The sequence below is a fragment of the Drosophila grimshawi genome, unplaced genomic scaffold, assembly GCF_018153295.1.
Source record: "Drosophila grimshawi isolate 15287-2541.00 unplaced genomic scaffold, ASM1815329v1 contig_311, whole genome shotgun sequence".
Classification (NCBI taxonomy): Eukaryota; Metazoa; Arthropoda; class Insecta; order Diptera; family Drosophilidae; genus Drosophila; species Drosophila grimshawi.
In genome coordinates this window covers 12,214,313-12,240,591 of record NW_025063098.1, presented here as the reverse complement: position 1 = coordinate 12,240,591, position 26,279 = coordinate 12,214,313, and the positions used below count along the sequence as shown (strand labels likewise).

Below are 26,279 nucleotides of genomic sequence, written 5' to 3'. Positions count from 1 at the left end.
GTGGCCGTATTACTGGTTCATCTTCAAATATTTTGGTATTAATCTTCAAATTGAATTTATTGCAATAACTGTTTTTTAACGTAGGCAATTTAATGTGATTTGATTGATTATTTATTGTTGGCTTTGTATTATTTTTGACCCACTAACTTTTGGCGGAAATATTTTTTTTATCTGGCTGTACTTTGCATTGTAGTAACGGAAAATTAAAAGTATAACTAAAGTTCATATAAGAAAAAACAAATTGCTTAGTTTAAACATTTTATTTATTAAAACCAAAGTAGATATTTATTCGAGAAATTTTCTATTATGCTGATAAATTTTTTTCGATAAGGCATTATTAGTTACTTAAGCTATTTATATATAAGAAATCTAATTTTGAACACCGAAAAATGTTAATTATTTTTATGTAATATCAATACATCAATATTTGACTTATTCGATTTCACATGTGTCATTAGATTTCGAGCACTTTGAGAGTTTATATAAATATTTAACGATAATGGCAACGAAATACACAATGCCAATTACTAAATAATAAAATGCATAGACGGTAAACTGTTCAGATGTGGTCAAATTAAGGCCACCACTATCAGAGACGACCACCAGAGTGAGCAATGATTGTAAAACGAGTGCAATAAGTGTGTTAATGCCAAAGATCAGGGCAAAGCTATCCTCTAGCAGACTTCCGGCCAATTCGGCGCTGCAAAAAAAAAAAAAAATCAAATCGGCTAAGAAGAGAAAAGATAAATAAGAAGCGAATGTCAAACTAACCTGGCCACCGTGATGGTAAACCCTAAGAGTGCTCCAAATAACACATAGCCCAGATATGAAAAATATATATTTGTTGTCCACGATGCCAATAATACGCAGCCACCTTCAAGAACCGACAGTACTGCCAGCGATAAAAAACTGGCTCGCGTTTTCAAACGACCTGCATGAAAATAACCCGCAAGTAAAGAGAAGAGAGCAGCCAATGCAGTCAAAGCGGCATCCACGCCGCCATTCCACACAATCTGCATGCAATTAAGCTGATTAGACTAGCAATTAAGGCATATTATAATACTCACTGTTGGCTCGTTGTCAAACGATTTCCAGACCACTTGCATATAGGTCGTAACTTGCAGCTGGCCTGCAAGACTGATTGCATACCACAAGCTCCATTGTTGTACCAATGGATTCGTATATGCGCTGTAGAAATGCGACCACAGCAGGTTAAGTGGTTGTATACGATCCTCCTTGGCGATAGGCGGCTGTGGTGTATCAGTTATGCGCTCAACATTGTCAGTCGGTGTTTTTACATTGTCATTGCTATTGGTTTTCCGATGGAAATACAAGCTCTTCTCCACTTTGGGCAGTCCGAAAGACCAAAGAAGTGCCAAGACTTGAGCTGTGCAGAAAAGGACAGATATTGATGTTGGTAAAGTGATTGTTCGAAAATTAAATTTACGATGCTTTAATGCATTAGACAACTTGAAAGGGGCTTATGAAAAATGATTGGAATAACAAGTTTTTTAAACGGACTGACAGACTTATAGACAAGACCAATTTACGTCTAGACCAATTTAATTTAATTGTATACTTACATCCAGCGGAAATGTACAAAAGCTGCTGATAGTTCATCCAATCCAGACCTATTAAAAGTTGTGCCGATAATCCGGCAACTAGCCTGCCCACAAGCATGGCCGCTCGGGTGTGGGAGGTGACACGCGGATAATACTTTTTGTCGACCTTGGCATAAATGTAGGAATAGTAAGCCACCTCGGTGGCCTGATAAAAGCCGTAAAATACCTCAACAATTTGCAAACCCAATAAAGTTGTCGTCCATATCAGTACACTCCAAATAACAATGCCAGTTAAAGCGTTGGCAACAATCATCGGTTTATATCTACAAAATATATGTAACACATAAATAGACACATATATTTATTTGGAAGCATTGCGCTTACCTTAGAAAATCGGTGACAAGAAATACGACAATCAGCAGGCCGAGATAAGAGTAGGTGCCAATGGGATAGACGGCGCGATTCACCTGATCCTGCGTCACATTATACCACTCACCCAGCAAGATCTCGGCATGGTAAGGTTCCGAAGGACGCAGCTCGCGTAAAAATCCAAATACACATAACACGCCTGAAATTCTTAGCCAAGACAATTCCATCACTAACCCCAATGCCTGCCCAACACTGTCTAATCGGTGCCCTGGGTCTGAGGGGCTTAGCTGCCGGCAGCACCTTGACTACTCATGTACGTACCATATCATCTAAATAAATAAAGTAATCACATATAGTGTTATAGGGTTATAACTTGAACAATGATTATACTCTTATTGTAATCAGCGCACTTCAGTCTATAGATTAAATCTTGCCGACAAATCGCGAACCATCATTAGCAAGGTGCACGATCTTTCACATTACACTATCTAAAAATTCACACAATAAACCATTTTGCTACATAAAAATTTAAAGAGCGTTTAAAGTCGTCGTATATGCAGTCATGTTACAGGTTTTCAATTAAGTATATCAACAAGTATTACTTGTTATAATAAATGTTTATGTCTATACTAGAAGGTGAATTACCTTTGTATACTAATTAAGCAAATCGTTTAATTATTAATTGTGGGGTAATTTAAAAAGACACAAAAAGATTATCACTTGTACATTACAAATACAAGTTGACATATCCGACTCTAATTTGTATAGTATCCAGTGATGTTGATCCGGATAAAAACCAAAGATAATAATAATAATAATAAAAATAGTGCTAAGGTATTCTCAAATTTTTGACTTTTAACGTCACTTGCCCCAGCGAACCCAACAAATGCCTCATTACACCGATTCGTGTTTGTGCGCATGTGAGAATGAGACATCACTGTGCACAAATAAATTGAATATGAAATGAATCCATTTAATCATATGATTCATTCTTGGTAAAACTACCTGGTCTAAGAACTTTGCGGAACTAAGGCGGGTCACCGGTTGCGGATAGCCAACGACCTCTCCCGGGAATGTTAGCTGCGAGATTCCTCGTAGTCAGATCAAACAGCGGATATTATTATCCACTGTCTACCTACCTCCATCCTATCTCCACATCTCACTTCAGACCGGACTGAGGTGTCACTCGAACCGTGCCGAAAGTCAACTATGCTGATAGCCCGGATCAACAAATAGCTCAGTCTTGATTGGTAGGCTCAGGCAAATGAGTGCTTACATAGGTAATGCGGATCTCTACCCGGATGAACATTTATTTCTCCGCAATTATGAAAGTTCTGAAAATATTAAAATTCAGCAGCATGCAGAAGGCGTCTTTGATAACACATGAAGAAGGGGCACAATAGATCTGGTAGGTCGCAGTGCAGATATCCCATTAATAATAATAATAATAATAATAATAATAATAATAATAATTATAATAATAGTAATCATTTTAATTTGTACATCATTTCTTGGAACATTTAATGTTGCGTTTTGAAAAATGTGGTTGAAGCATCGAACAGCATGATTAAAATATCATTTTAAATATAGCACTGCTATGTATGCGAATAAAATTATATATATATTATATTGTGACCGCTTACAAACAAGAGCTATTAAGTACAAAAAGCTCATTTTCAATGGCGAGCGCGAGAATTGCAAAAACTGAACTTTTAACAAACATTAATTTCTAAAAGTTTACTAATAAAATATTCAAAATGTGAAATAATACTTAAAAGAACAATCCAACAACATTTGCAGACGGATGCGGGTTTCTTTACAAAGTATAAAAGCTCTTTAAACTTGTACGTTAATTAGGAGAAGCAGTCAAAACATAGAGTGAAGACTGTGAAAAAAATTGTAATATGAAATAGATTGATTAAGTTACTTTCGCAATTCTTACGCATGCCACTGCTTAGATTTATTCTAAATTAATGGTTTTTAGCTGGTCTTTCTCATATCTGCGGTTCCACAGATGCTCTGTGAGGACCGATATTAAATATATGATTGCCACAGCAATGAAATAAAAAGCATAGACCGTGTACTGTCCCACAGGAGCGAGCTCAAAACCAGTTTCCGAGACAACAATGACGGTAAGCAGCGATTGAAAGACCAAAGCGAGTAGTGTATTAATGCCAAAGACCAAACCAAAGCTTTCCTCCTGTAGATTACGTGCCACTTCAGCGCTAAAAGTGAAAAATTTAAGTAAATCATAAATTGCATAATATGAAACGTACCTGGCCACAGTTATAGTAAAGCCATAGAGTGCGCCAAAGATCACAAAACCCACATAGGACCAATAGATATCATGAGTCCAGCAGCAGATTAAGATGCTGCCACCTTCCAATGCAGATAGCAACGATAGCACCAGCAAACTGACTCGTGGCCTCACACGATCATTATGCAGATATCCTGCGGCCAGAGCAGTCATTGCTGCTAGAGCGGTCAGTACGGCATCTACAGCGCCGTTCCACGCAATCTGTGGATTTGGTTCGATAGTCTTCCAAAGTACCTGCATATAGTAGCTAACCTGCAGATAGCCAGCAAAGCCCAGCGCATACCACAAACTCCACTGCACCACTCGCGGATTTGTGTAGGCATTGGAGAAGTGCTGCCAGAGCAGGCGCATAGCCGGTCTAATTGTCTGCTGACTGGCCATATCAGAGTCGACTGATTCTACCTGTGTTTCCACCTGTAGTTGTGATGTCCTGCGTGCTTCGGGCGTGGACTCAATCGCATTTGCTTCACGATGAAAATACAAGCTCTTGTCCACCTTAGGCAGACCGAAGGCCCACAGCATTGCTATGATTTGTGCTAGTGAAAAGTGTTTAGGTTAAACCAATTTAGTTTGATGTCTTATAATTGATTAACTCACTGGTCAGCGTTATATAGTTGAGCTGCTTGTAGTCCATCAGTTCCAGATTGATCATAAGCTGCGATGTTATGCCTGAGATTAGCTTACCACCAAACATTGCAGCCCGAGTGTGGGATGTAACTCGTGGATAATACTTTTTGTCCACCTTGGCATAGATATACGTATAGTAGGCCACTTCGGCGGCCATATAAGTACCATAGAAGAATTCCAAGATCTGCAATGACAGCAAACTGGTCGTCCAAATGAGCATGCTCCATATGATCACACCAGCAGCACCAATTGTTATTATCAGTGGCTTATAGCTGCAAAGAAATGAGGCAGATTATTTTACTATACAAATTAAGCTTTGTGAGACCGCTATACCTATTTTGTCTACTTTGAGCAACAAGTTCATTTATTTATGGAACTGACACTTAATCCTCATCAATTAAATAAACATTTGATTCTCTATTGAAATAATGTAAACTTTATTCTTTTTTTATACTCTTGTGGAGGGTATTATAATCGTATCACATATTGTGTATATATCAGCATCTGAGTGCATTTAGCCAAGACAGGCTTTCTGTTTCTGTTTTAAATTTGATTGATCTAATTATCGAAGTCGGGCCTATCCATAACTGTATCTGCTATTCGAACAATCAGTTTAAAATGGCTTAGTAAAAGAAGCCTTCAGTAGAACATTATTTTTGTAAGAACTTTAATACTTTCTGGATGGAACTCTTTATTATATTTGAAATTGCTTATACTTGAACTTCCAGATCGTATAGCAATCATAGTCCTTTATCTGTAATGCATTGAATTGTTTACAAGGCTACTTTAACATAAAATGAGCTATAATATTTTTAGTAATTTTATAACAAACTTACCGCAGAAAGTCGGTTATGAGAAAAACGAATACCAATTGAACCAGGTTTGAGTAGGTGCCCACTGGATACACATCTTGTACAAGCTTTTATTTACAATTGGATGCGAAAAGTCACAGTTAAGAACTTGCTTAATGAAAAGAGACAAAATATAAAATCACCTGTTGCTCTGTAATATTGCGCCATGGACCCAAAATAAATTCCGTGACGTAGGGCTCTGAGGGACGAATTTCGCGTACAAAGCCAAAGACGCACAGCAGGCAGGATATTTTGAACCATTCCTTCATCCTGTTACCGTTTCACGTAACGTAATTAGCTTAATGCAATGAAAGCTATCGTCGTAATACGACTATATGCTGCAGTCTATTTTACCTGCCTCAGCTGTTTGCGTACCTTTTATTTGGATTTTAAATACAGACAGGCGAATTGCGCTTCTTGGAATCCATCAAGCTGATACAATCTGTCGGTTAATCTTATCGTTGAGTGGATTTATTTGGATGTGGCTGCTTGGATGTCATCATCGAACTTCGATGCGCTGCACTGATTGCTCTTTAAATGTTTGTAAGATAATTGAAAACTTTTATGTTACAAAGCGCATTGCACGTTGTTTTCGCCTTGGCGTTCGGAGAACAATTTGCCGATTGCACGGAATTCAAAATTTCAAATGTCAAAGACAAGTGCAAACACACATACATACAATCAAACGTTTGATTGTTTGCAAACAGTTGGTTAAACTGATTTGGCGGATACCCTATACCACTTAAAATGCGACTAAGAACGTGGGGAGCGCGCACCGATCTGACTATGTGCATGTTATCAGTGTCACATTGGATTTATTTCAGTTTATGGCACGAAGTGAAGTCTGTAAGAACAATAACAATAAACCCGTAATTATTTTGAGTTTAATTAATTTATTGTCTGTCAGCACAAAATAATTTTGTATTTCGTGTTATGCCGGCTCTTATATCACAATGCAACAGCTGTGTGCAGCGCTCATGCGCTGTTCGTTTGGTTGGCAACGCGATGCTAAGCAGCTGTTCGCACTTCATCTGTAATTCGCGCCAAAGCTAAATTCGAAAAAAACTACAATTCCAATTCTGTTTAGCAAATTGATTTTTGTATATTGTAAAAAATACACGTTTATTAGCGCTCACATTTTAAATTTATGTTTGTATGTGTCTGTGTGTGTGTGTTACAAATTAATTATGTATTTATGCGTATGTATAACAAGGAAAAAGAGGGAAAACATTTAGCTATTTACACAAACGACGGAGTATTAATATAATAATTTGATTTTCATGTGAACAATTTGTATGAACAGCAGTCCATTTGTCAAGAGATATCAATATACTATGCTAAGAATTATTGGCCACATTTACGGAAAGTTAGAAAATACGTGTAAAAACTCTTAATAACAGCAACATTGAGGTTAGACTCTTTCGCACATGTTTCGTGTGTTCGTTGATGATTGTTCCATTCCCAGGCATTCTATTTCCATTACTGCTGCGCAATTGGCGTGCCCTGTGGACTTAAAGCTTGTGCTGACGTCGCCGTCATCGCCGATGGCTCCGATTGAACGAAATCAATCGATGCTGAGTTGATGCAGTAGCGCTTGCGATTCGGTTTCGGTCCGTCCTCGAAGACGTGTCCCATGTGGGCGTTGCAGCGGGCGCAGCGTACCTCGGTGCGTATGCGTTCTGGATGTGCAATTAGTAGTAAAATATTGCCCCCTTTTTTATTTGTATTTTTTGCAGATGTGAGATTAATTGGGTACGTATGTTCGTTCATTTTTTTTTAATTTTTGTATTTGTTTATGTTGCATAGAGCAGATTACGTTTTCATTGTGGTTTGTTGGAATTTACAATCATTGATATTTGCATTTCATTGAGTTTGTTCAGATTAAGATAGTATTGAAAATTATAAAATAAATATAAAAAAATAGGTGAAATGATAAGCAGACAGAGAGCGAGATTTCGTGAGAGAGGATAATATGCAAAGGAGTATACGCAACACAAAAGAGAGAGTGAATTGATAGTTGATCCAAGCAATATGAGAAACAGAAAACGTAAAGGCAAAAATGTAATTGTGCAAGAGACAGCGAGACAAATGTTGCCAGATGGGAATGTAAAGTTGCGATTGCATCAAGGATAGACACAAATAGCGATAGCAAGAGAAGAGCGAAAAATAACAGTAGACAGCGTCGGTCGATAAATGAAGAAATCAATATAAAGATGATATTTTTTTGCGAACGATTTAGTTGTGATATACATTTTATATTGGAATTGTAAAAATAATGTTTTTATATTTGTAGTTAATAAGCCATTTTATGCATTGTGTGTTTTACATTATAGTTTACGGTTTTAACAATGATTTTGAGTGTGTTTCGATGAGTGTGTGTAGGTGTGTGTGTGTGTAGGTGTGTGTGTGTGTAAGTGTGTGTGTTTGAGTGTTTTGTTAGCAAAACAAACCCCCAAAGAACGTTTACAGGCGGTATATAAAGTATTGGTTTTGTTTTGTTTTTTTTTCGAAGCGAGTTAAAAAAAGAGAAATAGAAAAATATATGAAAAGTATACATTATTCAGTTTGTTGGACAATATATGGATCGGCTACAAAACGTCTTGCAATGTAATACATCAAATATAAATATGAATAAATACCAAACAAAAATAAATAAGAAACCATCGTAAGGCATATTAAAAAATATCAACAAATGTGTTAAAATTAAATAAAAAGCGAAACAAAGCAATGCGACCAGCTATTTAGCTTTGGTACATAAATACATAGAGTATAATAAATATATATATACAATGAATGTTGATGAATTGTTTGCAATAAATTAAAGTAGTTGATCAAGTTATGCGTGCTTTATGATTAGAATTGTTTATGGAACTTGGAAAGCTCGAGTAAAATGTTTCGAAACCGTAATTAAAAAAGTAATTGAATAATGAGAAAAATAAAATAAATTCTGGCTTATGCACCTTTTCCTACAACATAAATGAAATTTTTGTTAAATGGGGTCTTAATACTTTATGCCAAGCCTCAAATCACAAATCGGCGCTATAAACATACCAACAATATATATAATGAGTATTTGTTTTTTTTTTTAGCATATGTAAATAAAGTCCTATAATATTGGTAATATATGCATGTACTAGATGTACTTCAACTTAACATATAATTTGTTGTCTTTTTTGGTTTTTCTTTTTTGCATTTTGTGTGCATAGATCTCTCAATATCATTATTTCTTGGACGATGTTGTCGTTGCTGCTGGTGGTTGACTTTTCACAAAATCAATCGATGCCGAGTTGATGCAGAAGCGTCGATGCTTCGGTGGAGGTCCATCATCGAACACATGACCCATGTGAGCCGAGCACTTGGAGCAGCGCACCTCGGTGCGAACCATCCCTAACGTTTTTGAAATGACTACTGTTGTTTTAATCATATATTTGGCATAATCATTTTTTTTTTTGTAGTGTGTTGCAGCAGATAACAAAATGTCAAAATTTGTAATTTTTTTATTTTGGGAAATTTGAGAAGTGTTTTTTTTTTGGTATTCAGTTTTTTTTGGTTAGCAAAAAAGATGTGGATAAAAGAATAATACTCAATTAGGTAAGTTTTAGTTTTTGTTTTCGGTTCAGAATTCGATTAGTTGCACATTCATCAAACAGGAGAAACTCACAATAAACAACACAAACAGTTTGCGCTTAAGCGGCTTTACAACTACAGTGAACACACACATGGCTTTAAATTGGTTATCACGCAAACGTATATATATGTACGCATTTTGTACCAGTCTACAGATCTTTCTATATATGTATATATGTAACAATAACATCAACAAACACGATGGGACAATTTACAATACAATAATGCCGGATAAGACAAACTCCATTTCAATTCAATACTGTTACTGTAGTTGGATGTACAACATATGGGTTAAGCGGAGCTTAAATATATTTTCCGATTCTTTGAATTGATCTTGATACATGTAACTGTAAGCGTCTCTGCAACTGAACAAATTTCATCTAGAATCTATTAAAACATTTGTATATTTATACAGGGTGCTCAAAATCAATTTAAAATTCATTTACAGTCAAAGCTGTTATTGCAAAGCGACAAACAAATAAAATATATTTATAAAAAAGAACTGTACAAAATTAAAATCTCAAATGCAAAACTTTTGCAAACATCTAAAAGTGCTGAACGTATCTACAGCTACATTTAATTGCACTATATATATAAAGATATAGTGCACATACCTGGTATACTGGCATCACGATGCAAGGTGACTTTGCCCTTATCAAGCACATCGTTGAACGCTGGCCAGCCGCAGCCCGAATCGTATTTGGTATCCGAGCTAAACAAGTCCTGATGACAGACAATACACTGATACACTCCCTTCTCATAGTTCTTGTTGTAACATCCTGAAAAATGGCGAAAGGTGAGATCGTTATTATTTGGTTGTGCCAACATAATAATGTAATAAAGCGCACCTGTGAAAGGGCGCTCGGTGCCCGCTTCTTGTGTAACCTGATACTGCAGCGGCGTTAGACGTTTGCGCAGTTCCTCTTTGTTTACCGTAATCTTTTCGCTTTTATTCTCCATGCTGGAATTTGTCGCGTTGCTGTTGTTCTTGTTGCTATTGCTGTTTCTGTTACTGTTGTCGCCTTGACGTGATTCTGCAATTTAAGACGATTTTGTATACTTAAGCTTGTGGTTTACAATTGAGTAGTTCACTTTTTTTCACAACAATTGAGCAATTGATATCAAGTTACAACAGAAAATGCATATGGCATGCATTAAGCATGTGTATTTAAATATACGATGTGTCTTCATAAGTTCCACTAGAAATCGTTTAGCTATTCGTAAAAATAATTCCAATAACTGTAACCAACAAATTGAATTCTTTAGCTCTTTTCACACTATCTGTCTCTTTAGCTGAAGATTCTTATTTGTAGTATTATTAGGTTTTTCTCCGCTTTTTCCCTGCTCTTATAGTCCTTACTGTGCCTCTTTTCTAGTCATAACCTTCGTCGAAATCTTTGTCCTGGCTCTTAGTCGCTATTTCTCTCAATTAAATATCACCCTCATCTGCGATTTTCAGAAATTCAATTAACTCTTATCCAATTTAAGTACTAATATAAAAAGTTTTTCCGTTAGTAATGCACAAAATTTGATTCTCCACTTGTCCCTTTTTCAAAAATAGGCCGCCCTCATTGCAAAGTTTTACTTTGGGAAATCACTGCTATCAGCAAGAGTAAATATTTTTTCTTAATAAATAAACACTGGTTTTTATTAAGACACAACATGGAGCTTTAAGAATATACTATCTGAATAGTAAGATGAGTTGGTCTTGATTTCGCGATTATCTAAATTTCAATGCTATTTTTCCGAGTGTAGTAGTAGCTATATTATTTGACTATTAATAAACGTTGATTTGCAATCTAGCAAACAGCAATTGCTTTATATTTTGACCCACAATTAAGTTATCAGTTCACTGGCATTTCAGCGCTTAAGTGTTCATAAATTCCAATAAAAAAGTGCAAGTTGGCCTACAAGCGATAAGATGGCGAATCGTCTTGTTATCAATAACTATTTGCATTAAGTAATCGAGGAATATTCACACTAAAAACAAGCCAAAGAAATTTCAAAAGAAGAAATACTTTGAAACCACGCAATTGGTATGGACATACATGTATGTACAAGGTATAAACAAAATGCTTGTGACTTGAAGCCATTAAAGAAATGAAAATTGAAAATTCGAAAAGGTGTAAACATATTTGTTATGGACGCTGCACGGCTACAAATTGAATGAAGAAACGCATTGGTTATAAATAAATATATGCTGCCTCACTTAAGTGAAGTGGCGCCCAATATAAACAAAAACAGCAATAACAGCAGAGGTGCACGAAATGAGGGAAAATTGGGGCCGGTTTTTTGTACAATTAAAAAAAAATTGAAATCAGCGATGTGTGTCGCGCACAATTAAAAACGATGAATTCTTTTCAAATAAAAAAAAAAGCTACAAATGCGAATCACTGATTCACTGTCTGGCTAAAAATAGCAACTGAATTGACAGCTATAAAGTGCGCAACGTATTAATGCCAACAATTTGAACTAGAAAATTGAACCGTAATTGGAAATTCGCCAATCACTGGGCAGGCATGTTGTGTATAAGAAAAATCGATTGAATTGTATTAAGTTTAACAATAAATCGAATCCATTGTATTATTTCGAGCTGCTTCCAAATGGACAACAAATACTAGGCTACAGACACACCCACTAACACCCCCACCACCAACCCCATCCCCATAGAATCCCCGTCAAACTCACCTGCAAAGGCACGCACGTATGGAAGTGCAGAGACAGCGCTGGCTCCTGCTTTCAATTGATTCACGTTGCACCTCTGCTTGTTAGTAATAAGTGCGAAATTTCGTGCCCACAGTGCGTGGCGAGAAAGTGAAAACATTTTTAAAGCACCTCGAAAATTGACAACGAAAAAGTAAAACAACAACGGCAACAAATGCGACTGCAGGTTGCACTTGGCACTGATGGGTTATTTAATCACTGGTGAAACGGTAAAATAGCAAATGGCGAAAATTCAATGTTTTGCACATGTGTGTTTTTCTTACGCCCACATACACACACATAGAACTAAACTAATATTTATGCAATTTTGCTCACTTCCGTGTTTTTGGCATTCTATTTCTACGTATTCACAGCTTGTTTGCATGTGTGCACACAGACACGGAGGGAAAGCGCATAAGAGAGAAAGCCAAACCCAATGGATGCAGTTTGCCCAATTGTACACGGTTGCTGAAAAAAATATAATAAACACACACTAAATTTCCTACTGAGAAGAATTTTTCATGAAGAAAGCCTCGTCCAAATTACTTTTCCAATAAAAAAATGCCTAAAACGACAGACGCAAGGCAAACTGAAACATGCACACACACACGCACATTTACACCCAGTGTCCTTGAATGGGGCGCTACGCTAGAAAAACGCTCACCTGCAAATATGTATGTAATTTGTGGTTGTTGCTTGTTTTATGCGCTATTTTTGGCTTTTTGTTTATAATTTTGTAGCTGATGGAGGCAGCGCTCAATCTGCGGACACCAACCACATACAATGTTTCCCCAGCGAAGGAAAATTAAAAACTAAAAACTAGTAAACAGCTGCCTGTGGAATTATACAACATTGCCAGACAGCGCGTCAAACCTCAGCAGCTGTTGAATAGCGTTGCCAACGATGATAATTTCGAATTTAACAATCTGGTAACATTGCAAAATTATTTGTTGTTTTGTTGGCTGCCCAATGCTTTAATTGCTCTTAATTTGATCATTTTGTAATATAAAGCAGGCAGAATGTGTGTTTAAGTAAATGTGACAAGTCTCTCCGTAAATAAAAAAAACGCAATGTGAAAAGTGCATCTTAAAAAGCTACTAGCAGACCACCACGTTGAAAGAGGGCGTCAACAAAGGGCGAAACAGTGTGAAGAAGAAGAAACTAAAAAGAAACAACTCAACGCCATTCAAATTTTTTTTTGTTTTACTTATCAGTGATACTGAGTAGTGAATTCGAAGCCATGAGCAATCACAGATATCACCACGGCGGCGGCGGCGGATACATGCATCCGCGCATGTCGTATCCCCATCATACGTTCACATACGTTTCCAGCTGTGTGAAATACCTTATCTTTCTGCTAAACTTTCTGTTCTGGCTATTTGGTGGGCTGCTCTTAGCTATCGGGGTATACGCTTTCATGGATAAGCTGAAGGACGGCAATGGCTGGGTTCGGTTGGAAACTGTTTATGATGTTATGTTTAACATATCGTTAGTCATGATCATTGCTGGCATTGTCGTATTTGTGGTCAGCTTTGCTGGCTGCTTGGGTGCCCTTCGCGAAAATACCTGCCTTTTGAAGTTCTACTCCATGTGCTTGCTGGTCTTCTTCCTCTTAGAAATGGCCATTGGTGGGTGGTGATCTTAACTCTAGTTGACATTTTAATAAATTACTTTTCTACTTCTTGTCTTACAGCAATCATTTGCTTCGTGTTTCCGCAGAACATGAACTCGTTTCTGGAGTACCAGTTTACTGACAAGATCATTCACTCTTATCGTGATGATTCCGACTTGCAGAACTTTATAGATTTTGCCCAACAGGAGTTCAAGTGCTGCGGTCTCAGCAATGTTGGCTATCTGGATTGGAGTAAGTGCAAATAAATAATAAATAGATTGGCTACAATGGGATGTGCAAGTGCACGTAACAGGCGGAAAGCAGATTTTCTCAGAAGCCATAATGTATATACATTTGTATATCTATATTTCTTATCAAACCGACGAACTTAGTAGATCATAAAATGTTCGTCAATCTGTAGTCTGTCTGTTTTTGTAAGATTATGCCTATACTTCAGCTACTTAAACATAGATATAATTGCAAGCACTGCAGTACAGAGTACTTTGCGGAAATAAATGAAATTTCCAGTGCTGCATGATAAGAAGAAAAGTTAATCACTTATGGGAGTCCAGCGCCAAGTAGAGGATCTCAAACATTTGAATACTCCCAGCTAGAGCACTCTTACTTGTTTTTAATTGACATTCTTTAATGCTTTGCAGGCAAGAACGAGTACTTCAACTGCTCGTCACCTTCAGTGGAGCGATGTGGTGTTCCCTACAGCTGTTGCATCAATGCCACCGATATTAGCTCAGGCCTAGTCAACATTATGTGCGGTTATGGTGTGCAGGCGCACACGGTGCCGGCGGCCAGCAAACGCATTTGGACTAGTGGCTGCATCGAAATTGTTAGGGTCTGGGCCGAGCGTAATCTGTATGTGATTGCTGGTGTTGCATTGGGCATTGCTTTTGTGCAGCTGTTTGTTATCTACTTGGCGAAGACTCTGGAGGGCCAGATCGAAATGCAGAAGTCGCGCTGGTCGTGAGTGCCATAGCATCCGGTTTTTTACGGATATCCTTTCGATGATTTCTCCTACTACTACGACACACAAATGTAAGCAAGCGATGGTGAAGCTTCTCGGCCAGGCCGTCTTGTGTCGCCGTCGCCAACTACGTCTTCGTCTTTGTTAATCTGGTCCGTGCAGTGCTCAAATATTTTTTCCACAATTTTATCTACAATTATTATTCGTAAGCTATTATTATACAGTTGTTGCTCACTCGAGAATTGTTTACATCTCGATTTCTCTTGCCTTTCAATGTGCATTTCTGTGCGTTTCTCAATATTATATACTCTGAATACTAGCACTTATATATCTTATACATGTATATCCCCATATAGCTATAGAGATTACTGTATTACTAAATGCCACCTTATGGGATGCATTGACCCATTTAATGCACGTTTATATCTAAGTATTTTAATGGCTTATCGCATAGCATAGACAAAATTCTAAGCAAGTAAACAAATTTTATGTATTTATATGCAATACCTTTGTGTTCTCTACATCATATTAAAAAAAAGACATAATGTACATAGGTGTTAAGTGAAGTGTATGCATTTAAAATTGGCATTTTAATTCAAATGTTAAACAATACCAAACTGCATGCGTTTATTGTACAATTAACACAATTAGTAGTAATATTTATTACTTAAACCTATTGTAGTACATCAAACAAAAATATACTTATCTCACAATATTGAATAAATAGATGTATATATATATATATATATATATATATATAAATGTATACATATATGTACGCATACATAAGCCTTTGTCATTGTAATTTGGAATACAAGTGTCAACAAAATGAAAAACCTTTACTCTGTTATATTAATAGTATTCTTCGACAAAGTAAAGTTGGTTTCTTAGTATAGGATTTCTTCAAAGACAATCCAAGTGATTTGATTGTACTTTTCTTATTTAATGAATAAACGAAATTACGCAATAATGAAATATGCCAACAGGAAATTAAAATAATATTTTTGCCAAATCATCAAAATAAGCATATTTATTAATATTTATTTGAAACGAGGCGATAAGCAACAGATAAGCGATTTTAGTTTGGTGAGTGTAACTATTACAACCACACCATGAAATACCCTTATCAGTATTTTACTTCATATGTGTGCGTGCACAGGAACCACATTGCTTTATAAATTGAAATGTTTGACACCTTTGCAGTATAAAAAAAGTGAAAACATGATAATTGCAACTTCTTAGTACTTAATAATGCTACGAATGCTTTCTCCCTTGTGCATCAGATCGAAAGCTTCGTTAATTTTGGCCAATGGCATCTCATGCGTAATGAACTCATCCACAAGGAGATCCTTCTTCAAGTAGTCCTCTACAAGCCTGGGTACATCGGAAACCGAACGCCAGCCACCAAAAGCGGATCCCTTCCACACACGACCCACAACCAATTGGAATGGTCGGGTTGAGATCTCCTGGCCTGCACCAGCCACGCCAATCACAACCGATGTACCCCAGCCCTTGTGTGTAGCTTCCAGAGCAGCGCGCATGGTGTTTACGTTGCCAATGCATTCAAATGTATAATCGAAGCCGCCATCGGTCAGATCAATCAGATAGTTTTGAATGGCGCCCTTGTCAGCAACGTCTTTGGGATTCACAAAGTCCGTGAAGCCAAATTTCCTGGCCAATTCGAATTTTGAGGGGTTGATGTCTATGCCGTAGACCTTGCCAGCGCCCGCCTTCTTGCAGCCGAGACCAACAGCTAAGCCAACGGCGCCCAGACCCCAAACCGCACATGTGCTGCCGGGCTGCACCTGTGAGCAAATAACTTAAGACAATGCTTTGAATTAATTATTAGATGCTGGCTTACATTGGCGGTGTTCAGGGCAGCGCCGTAGCCCGTAGAAATACCACAACCAAGGAGACACACCTTATCCAGAGGCGCAGTCTCATTTACTTTGGTCACCGAAATATCAGCAACGACTGTGTACTCCGAGAATGTGGAGGTACCCATGAAGTGGAACAACTTCTTGCCCTTGCAACTGAGACGTGAGGTGCCCTCGGGCATTACACCAGCGCCCTGGGTGACACGAATCTTTTGGCAGAGATTGGTTTTACCGCTCAAGCAGAACTTGCACTCGTTGCATTGGGGAATGTACAGAGCAATTACATGATCGCCTGCCTTGAAATTGGTAACACCCTCGCCAACGCTCTCCACAATGCCGGCGCCCTCGTGGCCCAGCACGGAGGGGAACAGACCCTCGGGATCGTCGCCACTCAAAGTAAATGCATCGGTATGGCAAACACCGGTTGCCACTATTTTAATTCGCACCTACACAACACGTTCAACTAATTAGTTTGTCGAACTGGAAAAAGTAGACTTTGACTTACTTCATGTGCCTTTGGTGGCGCTACTTCGATATCTTCTATAACAAGTGGTTTCTTCGCCTCCCAAGCGACAGCTGCTTTACATATGATTACCTAAGCAACACACACTTACTAGTTTTGCATTCGTTAATTATCTTTTTACTTATACTCACTTTTCCCTCTGTAGCTGACATATTTTCTACCTATTTTTTAATGGAAAAAAACTGTGACTTTATTTCACAAGTGCAGAAGAGCAATTGATAGAGATGAGCATAGCCGGCTGCTCTCTTTCTTTTTGGCGCCCATTGTGAACTTATTGCGAGTGGACCACAGTAGGACCACAATAAGCTCTGCGTGATCTTTACAAATGCTGTTCGTAAATTTTCATTCGATTTTTTACAAAATTTGACTCGACTAATCGATATTACCTTTAATTGTGGAAACAATTTAATACACATTCTATTTATGCATGAGGTAATTAACGATAATAAAAAATATATAATATATTTGAAATCAAAACAAATCGCTTTTGCTGATACATATATTATAACCAGGTGGCAACTTTCGATATCGAAATTCGATTGCTGTGAATTTAAATATATACCATAAATACTGTCAAATACAAAGCTTATTATTGTGGTTTTTGTTACTAAATTATGCCAATCCAAATAATTAGATGTGTTGTTTTAACAGCCCCTTAAAATATTTGTTTTATTTTTAGTTTCTGAACATGTGGCAGCATTGAATTTCAGAGCGGTGAATAAGAAAATACCAAATACAATAATACAGTCACAATCATTGCTGTTTGAATTGGAATAGTCCGAATGGAATATAACCGTTTACTTTTGAGTTAAATATGCTTAAAAAGATTACTTTTTAGATTATGTACTGCTGTTTATTCCAAATGGCAATCCATGCAATGTTTTTCTTTCTTCTAATCAACAGCTGTTTGATTGCATTTGTCAAACAAAGTGCTGCGCAGGCGTTAAATTACTGTAAACATAATGCGCCCAACCCAAAAGGCGGCATTGTCAATGAACGCAAAATCAGCACAAGGACATCGAAATTCTATGAAAAATCAATAATTACATAGCTACCGCGACAGGCAGCCGGAAGTGCATTTTTTGCCAGTTCAAATACGTGCAGCTCACTAAAAACCAAATTCTTTAGTTAATTGACTTAAAAAATATGTGGATTTTAGAGTTAGTGAAATATATATAGAGAGCACAAAATGGTCGGTAAAAGCGCCATGGGCGCGGAAGTGACAACTAAGGAACGCCCCGTTTTCATACCGCCACGTAAACGTCAACAAAACAAAGCCGAGGCCAAAAAGCAAAACTATGTGGATCACATAGTCAATGTGCAAGTGAGTTTTAAATGAATATAACAAATGATTAAAGCTCTAAATAAATCAACTTTTTATTTTTTGTTACCCAGCCAAACCGCGCCAAGCTCTCGCCCTCCAACCCGGGTCTTGAGGAAGAGCTGCTTAAATCAAAGCTGATCATTAAAAACAAACAGCCGCTGCCACAGCTGCCTGGAGAACTGGGCTGTGCCCAGGACACCATTGCAAGCACCAATTCGGCTAGCTCCACGCAGCACAGCAATAAGTCAACTCGATCGGCCAATAATTTGAATGAACTGCAGAACTTTGAGTCCGTTTCACAGGGCACCAAGTCCACGTCGCAGCGGCATGAGAGTAGCACAGTAACGCCCAGCAGCTGCTGCTACTCGGAGAGCAGCCTCGATGCCAAGATGAGCAAGTCGCAGGATTGCCTCAGCCTAAGCAATCGATCATCCTCAAAGAAGCGCGTCAACATACGCACCTCCGACTTGCCCCATGTGCGCAGCCAGCGCGCCTCGCCTGACATTACCAACTACGAGGATCTGGAGTCGGGCGAAACTAGTGTGTTGAACACATACGATCACAGTCTGGAGCGTTATCAGGCTCGCAAGGCAATCGATGGCAACAACTATTTAACCATGACAGGTGTGTAACAGCAACACTTTTTTATGCCATTGGACTATTGCCAAAATGGCAAGACTAGTCATAAAGATACTACTTTGTTTCAGTTTGAAACCCATGGATTGTATATAATTTTTCTATATTCTACAGGCACCATCAAACGGGGTCGCAAGAAGGGGCAATCAATTGATCTACAGATTAACATAAGTCGCGAGGAACTGGAACAGCTGAATGCCCATGCCATGGCTAATGAGTCGCATAAGGGGCACAATCTGTGCTGCACTTGCAGCTGCGGTGTTGGACTACACATTTTTCTAATCTCGCTGATCTGTTTGCCCTTTGTGACGGTTATCTCGGCTATCTACTCTTTCTACATTGGCACACTGACCTGGTACAATATGTTTAACTACTACTGTGAGGAGAAATCGTACTTGCATAAGATTTTCGTAACGCCCATACTATTTTTGGCCTATCCGCTGGCCATATTCCTTTGCACTATTGGGCTGGGTTTGTATTCGGGCTTTCGCCAGCTGAGTCTGCAATATAGTAGCTGGATCAACGACGTAACCGATATAGAAAAGGGCTTTTATGGGTGGCTGTGCGGCTTTCTACACATGCCCGACTGCAGTCCCTATGAGGTGGTTATACTCACTGATATTTGCGTCGCCCCACAAGACCCGCAGCGCTTGCACATCAATAAGCCCAGGCAGGAGTTGTCCATGTAATAAAAAAAAATGAAGTAATCAAAATCCAATTAACAAGAGCAGCGCTAACCGTCGAAGCCGTGAAAAAGTGTTGACTGCAGCTGTCATACATCAATTTGAATTTATCGTTTAACTTAACTTTATTTATTATTTTTATATAGTCCACCAATAATCCCTGAAAGCACTGCAGCCACATCATATCGAACTATTTGTGACGGTTTCGATTTTCGACCATATGTGTGATAAACGTAATTAGAAACAGAAAAAAAGAAAAAAAAAACATTAATGACACAAATCTGTAGCTTTGTAATGCGAGTACATCAAAACTAAAGTTCAATGCATTTAGTTTCCTTTTTGGCCAAATTTGTTCCTTTTGCAAGTTTAGCTTTAGAAAACATCAACAAACATATACACATATATACGTATGTATACAAAAATATATATACAAACTTATCACTATCCAATTTTATTGAGTCTATGTAGCTATTAAGATTCTTGTCTTGTAAGCCACTCAAACAGCGTCTATATACTCAAAGAGCCGTTAATAATCAATGTTTTCAAAGCTCTTTCTTGTTTCTCTCTAACTCAAAGCCAAATCTTTCAAGATCAGTGAGGAATATATAATTCCAGAGCATTACAATTGCATTTACGGATTATGCATTTATATTATTATAAAACAAAATAAAACTGCGTAGTGGCTATAATGGAAACTTTTTTCTTAATTGTAAGCAAACTACATTTTTTAGTTTTAAGTACTACAAATATATTTAAAAAAAAGCCAATACAAGAGGTTATAATACTAAAATATATGCGACATGAGCAAACGTTTTTAAATAGAAATTCTACAAATTAAGAGGTATACTTAATAACAAAAGAGAGCAGTTATTTAAATACTCTTGCAGACATATTAATCTAATATCTTCCAGGAGTCGTGAACGTTCTTTGATCATATATAAGTCTAGAATAAATTATTAAGAACTAGTTTTGCTTTATACAAAAACTGGAATATTTTCAAGTGCAATGATTTATATATTTGAGATATGTATTTATATATGTAAAAACCAGTAGTTTTTCCTAAGAACAACAACTTAATTTTCGACTGATCGTTCCTTTGACAGCTGCATACATAAATGATATAGGGAACTGATCCAGCCGATTCCGAAAAATGTACTGCTTGCTACACACAAATAATATAAATGTTTCATAATAGCTTCAAAAATCAGAGACTGCTATCCATAGAAATGTTGTCTTGATCATGAAAATATATACGTACATAAATAGATATGTTTATCAATGTGTGACCAAATTACAATGCCCTCTGCAGGATATTAAAATAGCACATACATGTATTTAAATATAACACTTATTAAATTGAATAAATCAGTTCGTGAAATAAACTCAACAAATCTATAACTGAAAAAAATCAGTTGAAATTCTTCCGCAAGCATGGACATCAATTTATTTATTGAAGTTGTGTTTGAAATTGATGCAATAGCTTATACATTTGTTGATATGTCTGCTTATAAATATATTTAGCGATAGTTCTCAGATAATCGATTTGGCAGAACGAAAATGTTATTTCCTTTGTGGAATCTTAAAACAAAATATTGAGCTGAGATACAAAAAAAAAAAGCTATAAAACCGCGAGTTCAATCTTTCCCGCAGAGTTGAAGCACTTCAACTCTCTGCTTTGCACCGGCGAGCATCAACATAAATAACAATTTATTTCTAGCTCTACTAGCTGACTTTCGTTTGGATTTCAGTTTCTTGTCTACGCACCGACCGTAGGCAATTCCGTTGTACAAAATTTCGCGCGCTAATTTTTCGATCTGCATACTGGCCTTAAATGTAGGTGAACATCTTATGTTAGCTTGGTGTCTGTAATGGTGAAATGATACTGTTAGATAACATTTAAGCGGTATGTTAACGCAATGTGAGCAGCTGGCGCATGTATCGGCATCGATGTTTTTTGCATCACTAACATTTTTGTACACAGCAAAAAATCGATTGAGTTCGTCGAGGAAAAACGACCCCCGCGTCCAACACACCAGCCCCAAGGCAGAGGGAGAATAGTAGTAGTAACGACAGTCCTTCAAACATTACGCAGCCTAACGTCAAGCAAAAACATCAAGGTTTGACCAATAGAATAATTAAGAAGTATCAACGCTGCATGCAAAGAGGAGATATATCTCAAAACGTGCAGCGCAAACAAAACGAGTGAAAGTGCAAAATTAAAACATACATAAATCTATGCGATTGCCGTTTACCACAATTTCTTCCAGTCACCTACACAAACACACACACAGCCTCAATCCGAGTCAGCCCCAGCAGCCAGCGTATCCACCCCCAACAGAAAAGTGCACGCCGCGTAAGTCGTCCACACGTTAAAAATAGAAAAGTAAAGAAAAACAAATAGCGTATATATCTAAAGGCAGAGAAATTGAAATAAAAAAAAAAACGAAAACAAATTCAAAAACATAAAAAAAAATTCCAAACTATATGTATATTTACTTATTTCAGTCAGTGGTCAGTGGTCAGTGGTTTATTAATTAAAGAGAAACATCAATTGGCAAGGCAACTAACTCAAATAAACCCGTTCACAGCAACCGCGTCGTTGACATCGATCCACAGCATCGAGCACCAGTGGCAACAACAACACCAACACCATTAATATCAAAGGCAACGTGATGGCTTTCGCCGGATTGAAGAAGCAGATCAACAAAGCGAATCAGTATGTGACGGAGAAAATGGGTGGTGCGGAGGGCACCAAGCTGGATTTGGATTTTGTGGATATGGAGCGCAAGACGGATGTCACTGTGGAGCTGGTCGAGGAGCTGCAGCTGAAGACCAAAGAGTTTCTGCAGCCAAATCCAACGGCACGGGCCAAAATGGCCGCCGTCAAGGGCATCTCGAAGCTGTCGGGCCAGGCAAAATCCAATACGTATCCACAGCCCGAGGGTCTGCTGGCCGAGTGCATGTTGACTTATGGTAAGAAGCTCGGCGAGGACAACAGCGTGTTTGCGCAGGCGCTCGTCGAATTCGGCGAAGCGCTGAAACAAATGGCCGACGTCAAGTATTCGCTGGACGACAACATCAAGCAGAACTTTTTGGAGCCACTGCATCATATGCAGACCAAAGACCTCAAGGAGGTAATGCACCATCGAAAGAAGCTGCAGGGCCGGCGTCTCGACTTTGACTGCAAGCGTCGTCGGCAGGCCAAAGATGATGAAATTCGTGGTGCTGAGGACAAGTTTGCCGAGTCATTGCAATTGGCCCAAGTGGGCATGTTTAATCTGTTGGAAAACGACACTGAACATGTCTCACAGCTCGTCACCTTTGCTGAAGCACTATACGATTTTCACTCTCAATGCGCTGATGTGCTGCGTGGCCTGCAGGAGACGCTACAGGAGAAGCGCGCCGAGGCAGAGAGCCGGCCACGCAATGAGTTTGTGCCCAAGACGCTGCTCGATCTGAACTTGGACGGCGGTGGCGGCGGCCTCATTGATGACGGCACGCCGTCCCACATTAGCTCGAGCGCCTCGCCGTTGCCCTCGCCGATGCGCTCGCCAGCCAAATCCATGGCCGTCACACCGCATCGCCAGCAGCAGCCCTGCTGCCAGGCACTCTACGACTTTGATCCCGAGAACCCAGGCGAGCTGGGCTTCAAGGAGAACGACATTATCACCCTTCTAAATCGTGTCGATGACAATTGGTACGAAGGTGCCGTCAATGGCCGAACTGGCTACTTCCCCCAATCGTATGTGCAGGTGCAGGTTCCTCTGCCCAATGGCAACTAGATTGCATCATGCATTGTGCAGTATAATTTAACTGAATGTTGGTTTCGTCGTCATCGGCGCCGCGCAGCTTGGCACATACAATATGCAATCAAACAAACAAACATACAAGCAAACATACAAGACATGCAAACAAGCATACATACAATATGTAGATGGATTAATATGGTTAGAGTTACGGCTTAGCTAGCACAGTAAATTCACGTGGCCATGAATACAATACAAGAACATCAAATTAAACCGCAAATGTTACATGCGATAGCAAAACAAAATTTTACCAGTTGGCAACACAATAACTACAAATTATTAATTACAACTAAATTAAAAGTATGTAATATTATGTGTGTAATACTAACTAAATTTACAAAACGTTACAAATGAATAGAAATTTCCATGTGTTTCCAATTCAAGAATGTTGTCTCCAAATTGTTCAACTTTCAATTCTATTTTATATGCTTAAATCAAAACAACATCATATACAACATTATACATACGCAAAATGTATTACAGCATACATACATACATACATAGCTTGTCAGATTGGCCAACTCCCAAATATTAATTAGCTAGATATCCATAACTGATAGATACATACATAAACTATGTTGCTATTTTTCTGCTTTCTCACACATTGATCGTTGTATTTCCTAAACTCTAATTTCTATTTCGCTCTCTATGCAAATTCTATATGGTATACCTATTGCTACCTACCTACATGAAATACCTACTATACCTACTATTTATTGTATATCCTCTACTGATATTTGTGCAAAAACAATACTCCACACATTATCCCAAAAATCATAAAATCAAAACCAAAATCTGTCTTAATGTTCGTTGTGAAATGTAAACAATTATTCAAATTCAATTCAAGGATGAAACTAAATCAATTTCTATCCTACATTTTTGCTCCTTTTTATGTGTGTTGTTTTTTGTTATTTATATACATAACTATTATATAAATAAAAAAACAAATAATATATATACATATATATATGTATATATAAAAATAGATATATTTATTAAGCATATTATCTACATGTATATTTATTATTATGTATTTATTATAACATATAGCAGCGTTAATACAAAAATTAATAATAATAATAATAATAATAACGGCAAAGTAATGAACAACGTAACAGAATCCTCCTACGCAAAACCAGCATATAACTAGTTAAAATTTGAATATAATTACTGATATTAAAACGTTGATAATAACTGTTAAAATAAGCGACAACATAACAACAACAAAAAAACCAGTCAAGTCAGTCGAAGCATAGCAAACGAAAAAAAAAAATGAAAGAAAATTACTAACCAAAAAGCAAAAAAGTTTACTAACAATAAATGCCTAGAAGAATATACACAATATATGTATCTGTATCCAAAAAGCAGAAGAGTCAAGTCCCACGTTGGCATATAGAGTGGTGCATACCATGCGAAATATACATACGAATGATGTATATATGAGCAAAAGTATACAGAATAATATATATTTACTGATAATAAATTAGTTAATGAGCAAACAAAATTTAAATTTACGAGGAGCGAAAATAAAACTCGCGACATTTGCCAAACATTTCTAGGCGGCCATCCACCCCCCCTCAAAAAAGATTTGGCCTAAACGGCAAAGGCGAATGTTTTATTGACGCATTAAATGAAGATGGCAAGTGTAAAACAATAATAATTGTAATTATGCATTTTGTGTGGTGGAAAAATAAACGTAATATATACACACCTACATACACATACAAGTAATACCACAAATTATATAAGAATTACGCTAATAATTAATACCCTAATTTATGCAAAAACCAAAATTGACTACATTTAATTTTCAATGTGTCTTTCGTTCAAAATCATAAAAAAAAACAAAAAGAAAACCAAATTTGCGTTTTGTTTTATTTGCATGTTGACCTTAAAGCAGACTTTCCACCCCCTTAGCCTTGGCACGAGCACAAGGTTTTCGTGCATGTTGCGTAACATTGACTTGGATGCTGCTGCACGGGGTTGGGACTCGACTCGACTCGACACGGTGACGTCGACGGCGCCACCAATAAAGCACATGGGGCATTGAAATTTTCGATTTTGCGCGAGCACAATGAAAAGACAGTGGAACCCAAATCCTAACCACCCCTAAAAAAGAAAAGGTCGTGCTAGTTGGCATGACATTGAAATATGACGCAACACACCCCGCTCCGCTCATCTCATCATCTGTTGAGGTCATGCCACCAATGCTGTAACATCCCAAAATGGGTTGGCCTTCAATGTTGAATGAAGATAGAGTAATTTCTAGAAGCAATTGTGAAATTGCTTACAATATTATACAAAAAACATTATATAAAATAAACTAATATGTTTAAGATAGCGTCGTCTTCGGAATATACAAAACAAAACAAAAAAGAAAAAATCAAAGTTTTTCCCAAAAATTAAGTTCACTACTTTGTTAAATGTCTAAAACACAAATATTTCTGATAACTATAACTACAAGAAACAAGGCTTTCAAATATTAAGTTTGTGATATCTATAATTGTTTGTAAAAATAATGTATATACATATATGTAGCGAACTGTTGATTTGTAAATTAGTTATCGCATTTTAAGCACAAACTGATTCATTTGATAAAACTCAACGCATTTTATTTGCTTTTATAATAAAACGTGCATTTTTGTTGATTTTATATAATTTTTGTAATTTCTTATCTTATCGTGTCTTAGAATGTATTTTGCAATTTATCATTATGAATTCGATTTTAATATGTGAATGTTCACATGTATATCTTATCAGTTTAGCAGACGGTCTAGCCCGAT

General features: G+C 37.5%; 7 protein-coding genes across 18 annotated transcripts; 3 read left to right on the top strand and 4 right to left on the bottom strand.

The window, feature by feature from the left end:
- Window positions 1-245: 245 nt before the first annotated feature.
- LOC6563335 (thiamine transporter 1) lies at window positions 246-2,204 on the bottom strand. Of its 2 annotated transcripts, XM_001989511.2 has the most exons (5): window positions 1,947-2,202; window positions 1,584-1,885; window positions 1,068-1,387; window positions 772-1,013; window positions 246-700 (listed from the first exon to the last, which is right to left on the bottom strand). In XM_001989511.2, the coding sequence occupies exons 1-5, from the start codon at window positions 2,156-2,158 to the stop codon at window positions 433-435; spliced, it is 1,344 nt and encodes a 447-aa protein (XP_001989547.1). In that variant the 5' UTR covers window positions 2,159-2,202; the 3' UTR covers window positions 246-432. The 2 variants fall into 2 exon arrangements, with proteins under 2 accessions (XP_001989547.1, XP_032592950.1); XM_032737059.1 differs by lacking the exon at window positions 246-700 and having other exon boundaries at window positions 893-931; window positions 1,947-2,204.
- A 1,201-nt stretch (window positions 2,205-3,405) lies between these two features.
- On the bottom strand, window positions 3,406-6,678 carry LOC6563336 (thiamine transporter 1). Of its 4 annotated transcripts, none has more exons than XM_032737534.1 (6): window positions 6,102-6,678; window positions 5,870-5,996; window positions 5,712-5,794; window positions 4,846-5,147; window positions 4,208-4,784; window positions 3,406-4,156 (listed from the first exon to the last, which is right to left on the bottom strand). In XM_032737534.1, the coding sequence occupies exons 2-6, from the start codon at window positions 5,993-5,995 to the stop codon at window positions 3,892-3,894; spliced, it is 1,353 nt and encodes a 450-aa protein (XP_032593425.1). In that variant the 5' UTR covers window position 5,996; window positions 6,102-6,678; the 3' UTR covers window positions 3,406-3,891. The 4 variants fall into 4 exon arrangements, with proteins under 4 accessions (XP_032593425.1, XP_032593426.1, XP_032593424.1 ...); XM_032737535.1 differs by having other exon boundaries at window positions 4,208-4,449; window positions 4,651-4,784; window positions 5,870-6,565; XM_032737533.2 differs by having other exon boundaries at window positions 5,870-6,040; window positions 6,102-6,563.
- Window positions 6,679-6,803: 125 nt separating this feature from the next.
- On the bottom strand, window positions 6,804-12,750 carry LOC6563337 (methionine-R-sulfoxide reductase B1). Of its 5 annotated transcripts, none has more exons than XM_032736921.2 (4): window positions 12,721-12,750; window positions 10,202-10,387; window positions 9,968-10,132; window positions 6,804-7,438 (listed from the first exon to the last, which is right to left on the bottom strand). In XM_032736921.2, exons 2-4 carry the CDS (start codon window positions 10,311-10,313, stop codon window positions 7,206-7,208), a joined length of 510 nt encoding a protein of 169 aa, XP_032592812.1. In that variant the 5' UTR covers window positions 10,314-10,387; window positions 12,721-12,750; the 3' UTR covers window positions 6,804-7,205. The 5 variants fall into 5 exon arrangements, with proteins under 5 accessions (XP_032592812.1, XP_032592808.1, XP_032592809.1 ...); XM_032736917.1 differs by lacking the exon at window positions 12,721-12,750 and adding an exon at window positions 12,042-12,320; XM_032736918.1 differs by lacking the exon at window positions 12,721-12,750 and adding an exon at window positions 12,042-12,231 and having other exon boundaries at window positions 6,804-7,405.
- Window positions 12,751-13,052: 302 nt separating this feature from the next.
- Window positions 13,053-15,352, top strand: LOC6563338 (tetraspanin-33). The gene is made up of 3 exons (XM_001989514.3): window positions 13,053-13,684; window positions 13,750-13,920; window positions 14,328-15,352. The coding sequence occupies exons 1-3, from the start codon at window positions 13,297-13,299 to the stop codon at window positions 14,648-14,650; spliced, it is 882 nt and encodes a 293-aa protein (XP_001989550.1). The 5' UTR covers window positions 13,053-13,296; the 3' UTR covers window positions 14,651-15,352.
- Window positions 15,353-15,672: 320 nt separating this feature from the next.
- On the bottom strand, window positions 15,673-17,262 carry LOC6563339 (alcohol dehydrogenase class-3). The gene is made up of 4 exons (XM_001989515.2): window positions 17,179-17,262; window positions 17,030-17,119; window positions 16,509-16,970; window positions 15,673-16,452 (listed from the first exon to the last, which is right to left on the bottom strand). Exons 1-4 carry the CDS (start codon window positions 17,197-17,199, stop codon window positions 15,886-15,888), a joined length of 1,140 nt encoding a protein of 379 aa, XP_001989551.1. The 5' UTR covers window positions 17,200-17,262; the 3' UTR covers window positions 15,673-15,885.
- A 688-nt stretch (window positions 17,263-17,950) lies between these two features.
- Window positions 17,951-21,301, top strand: LOC6563340. The gene is made up of 3 exons (XM_001989516.2): window positions 17,951-18,371; window positions 18,443-18,995; window positions 19,122-21,301. Exons 1-3 carry the CDS (start codon window positions 18,237-18,239, stop codon window positions 19,694-19,696), a joined length of 1,263 nt encoding a protein of 420 aa, XP_001989552.1. The 5' UTR covers window positions 17,951-18,236; the 3' UTR covers window positions 19,697-21,301.
- A 393-nt stretch (window positions 21,302-21,694) lies between these two features.
- Window positions 21,695-24,406, top strand: LOC6563341 (endophilin-A). 4 transcript variants are annotated; one of them, XM_032736864.1, is made up of 4 exons: window positions 21,695-21,807; window positions 21,958-22,043; window positions 22,196-22,208; window positions 22,279-24,406. In XM_032736864.1, exon 4 carries the CDS (start codon window positions 22,363-22,365, stop codon window positions 23,470-23,472), a length of 1,110 nt encoding a protein of 369 aa, XP_032592755.1. In that variant the 5' UTR covers window positions 21,695-21,807; window positions 21,958-22,043; window positions 22,196-22,208; window positions 22,279-22,362; the 3' UTR covers window positions 23,473-24,406. The 4 variants fall into 4 exon arrangements, with proteins under 4 accessions (XP_032592755.1, XP_032592754.1, XP_032592756.1 ...); XM_032736863.1 differs by lacking the exon at window positions 22,196-22,208; XM_032736865.1 differs by lacking the exons at window positions 21,958-22,043; window positions 22,196-22,208.
- The last annotated feature ends 1,873 nt before the right edge of the window (window positions 24,407-26,279 follow it).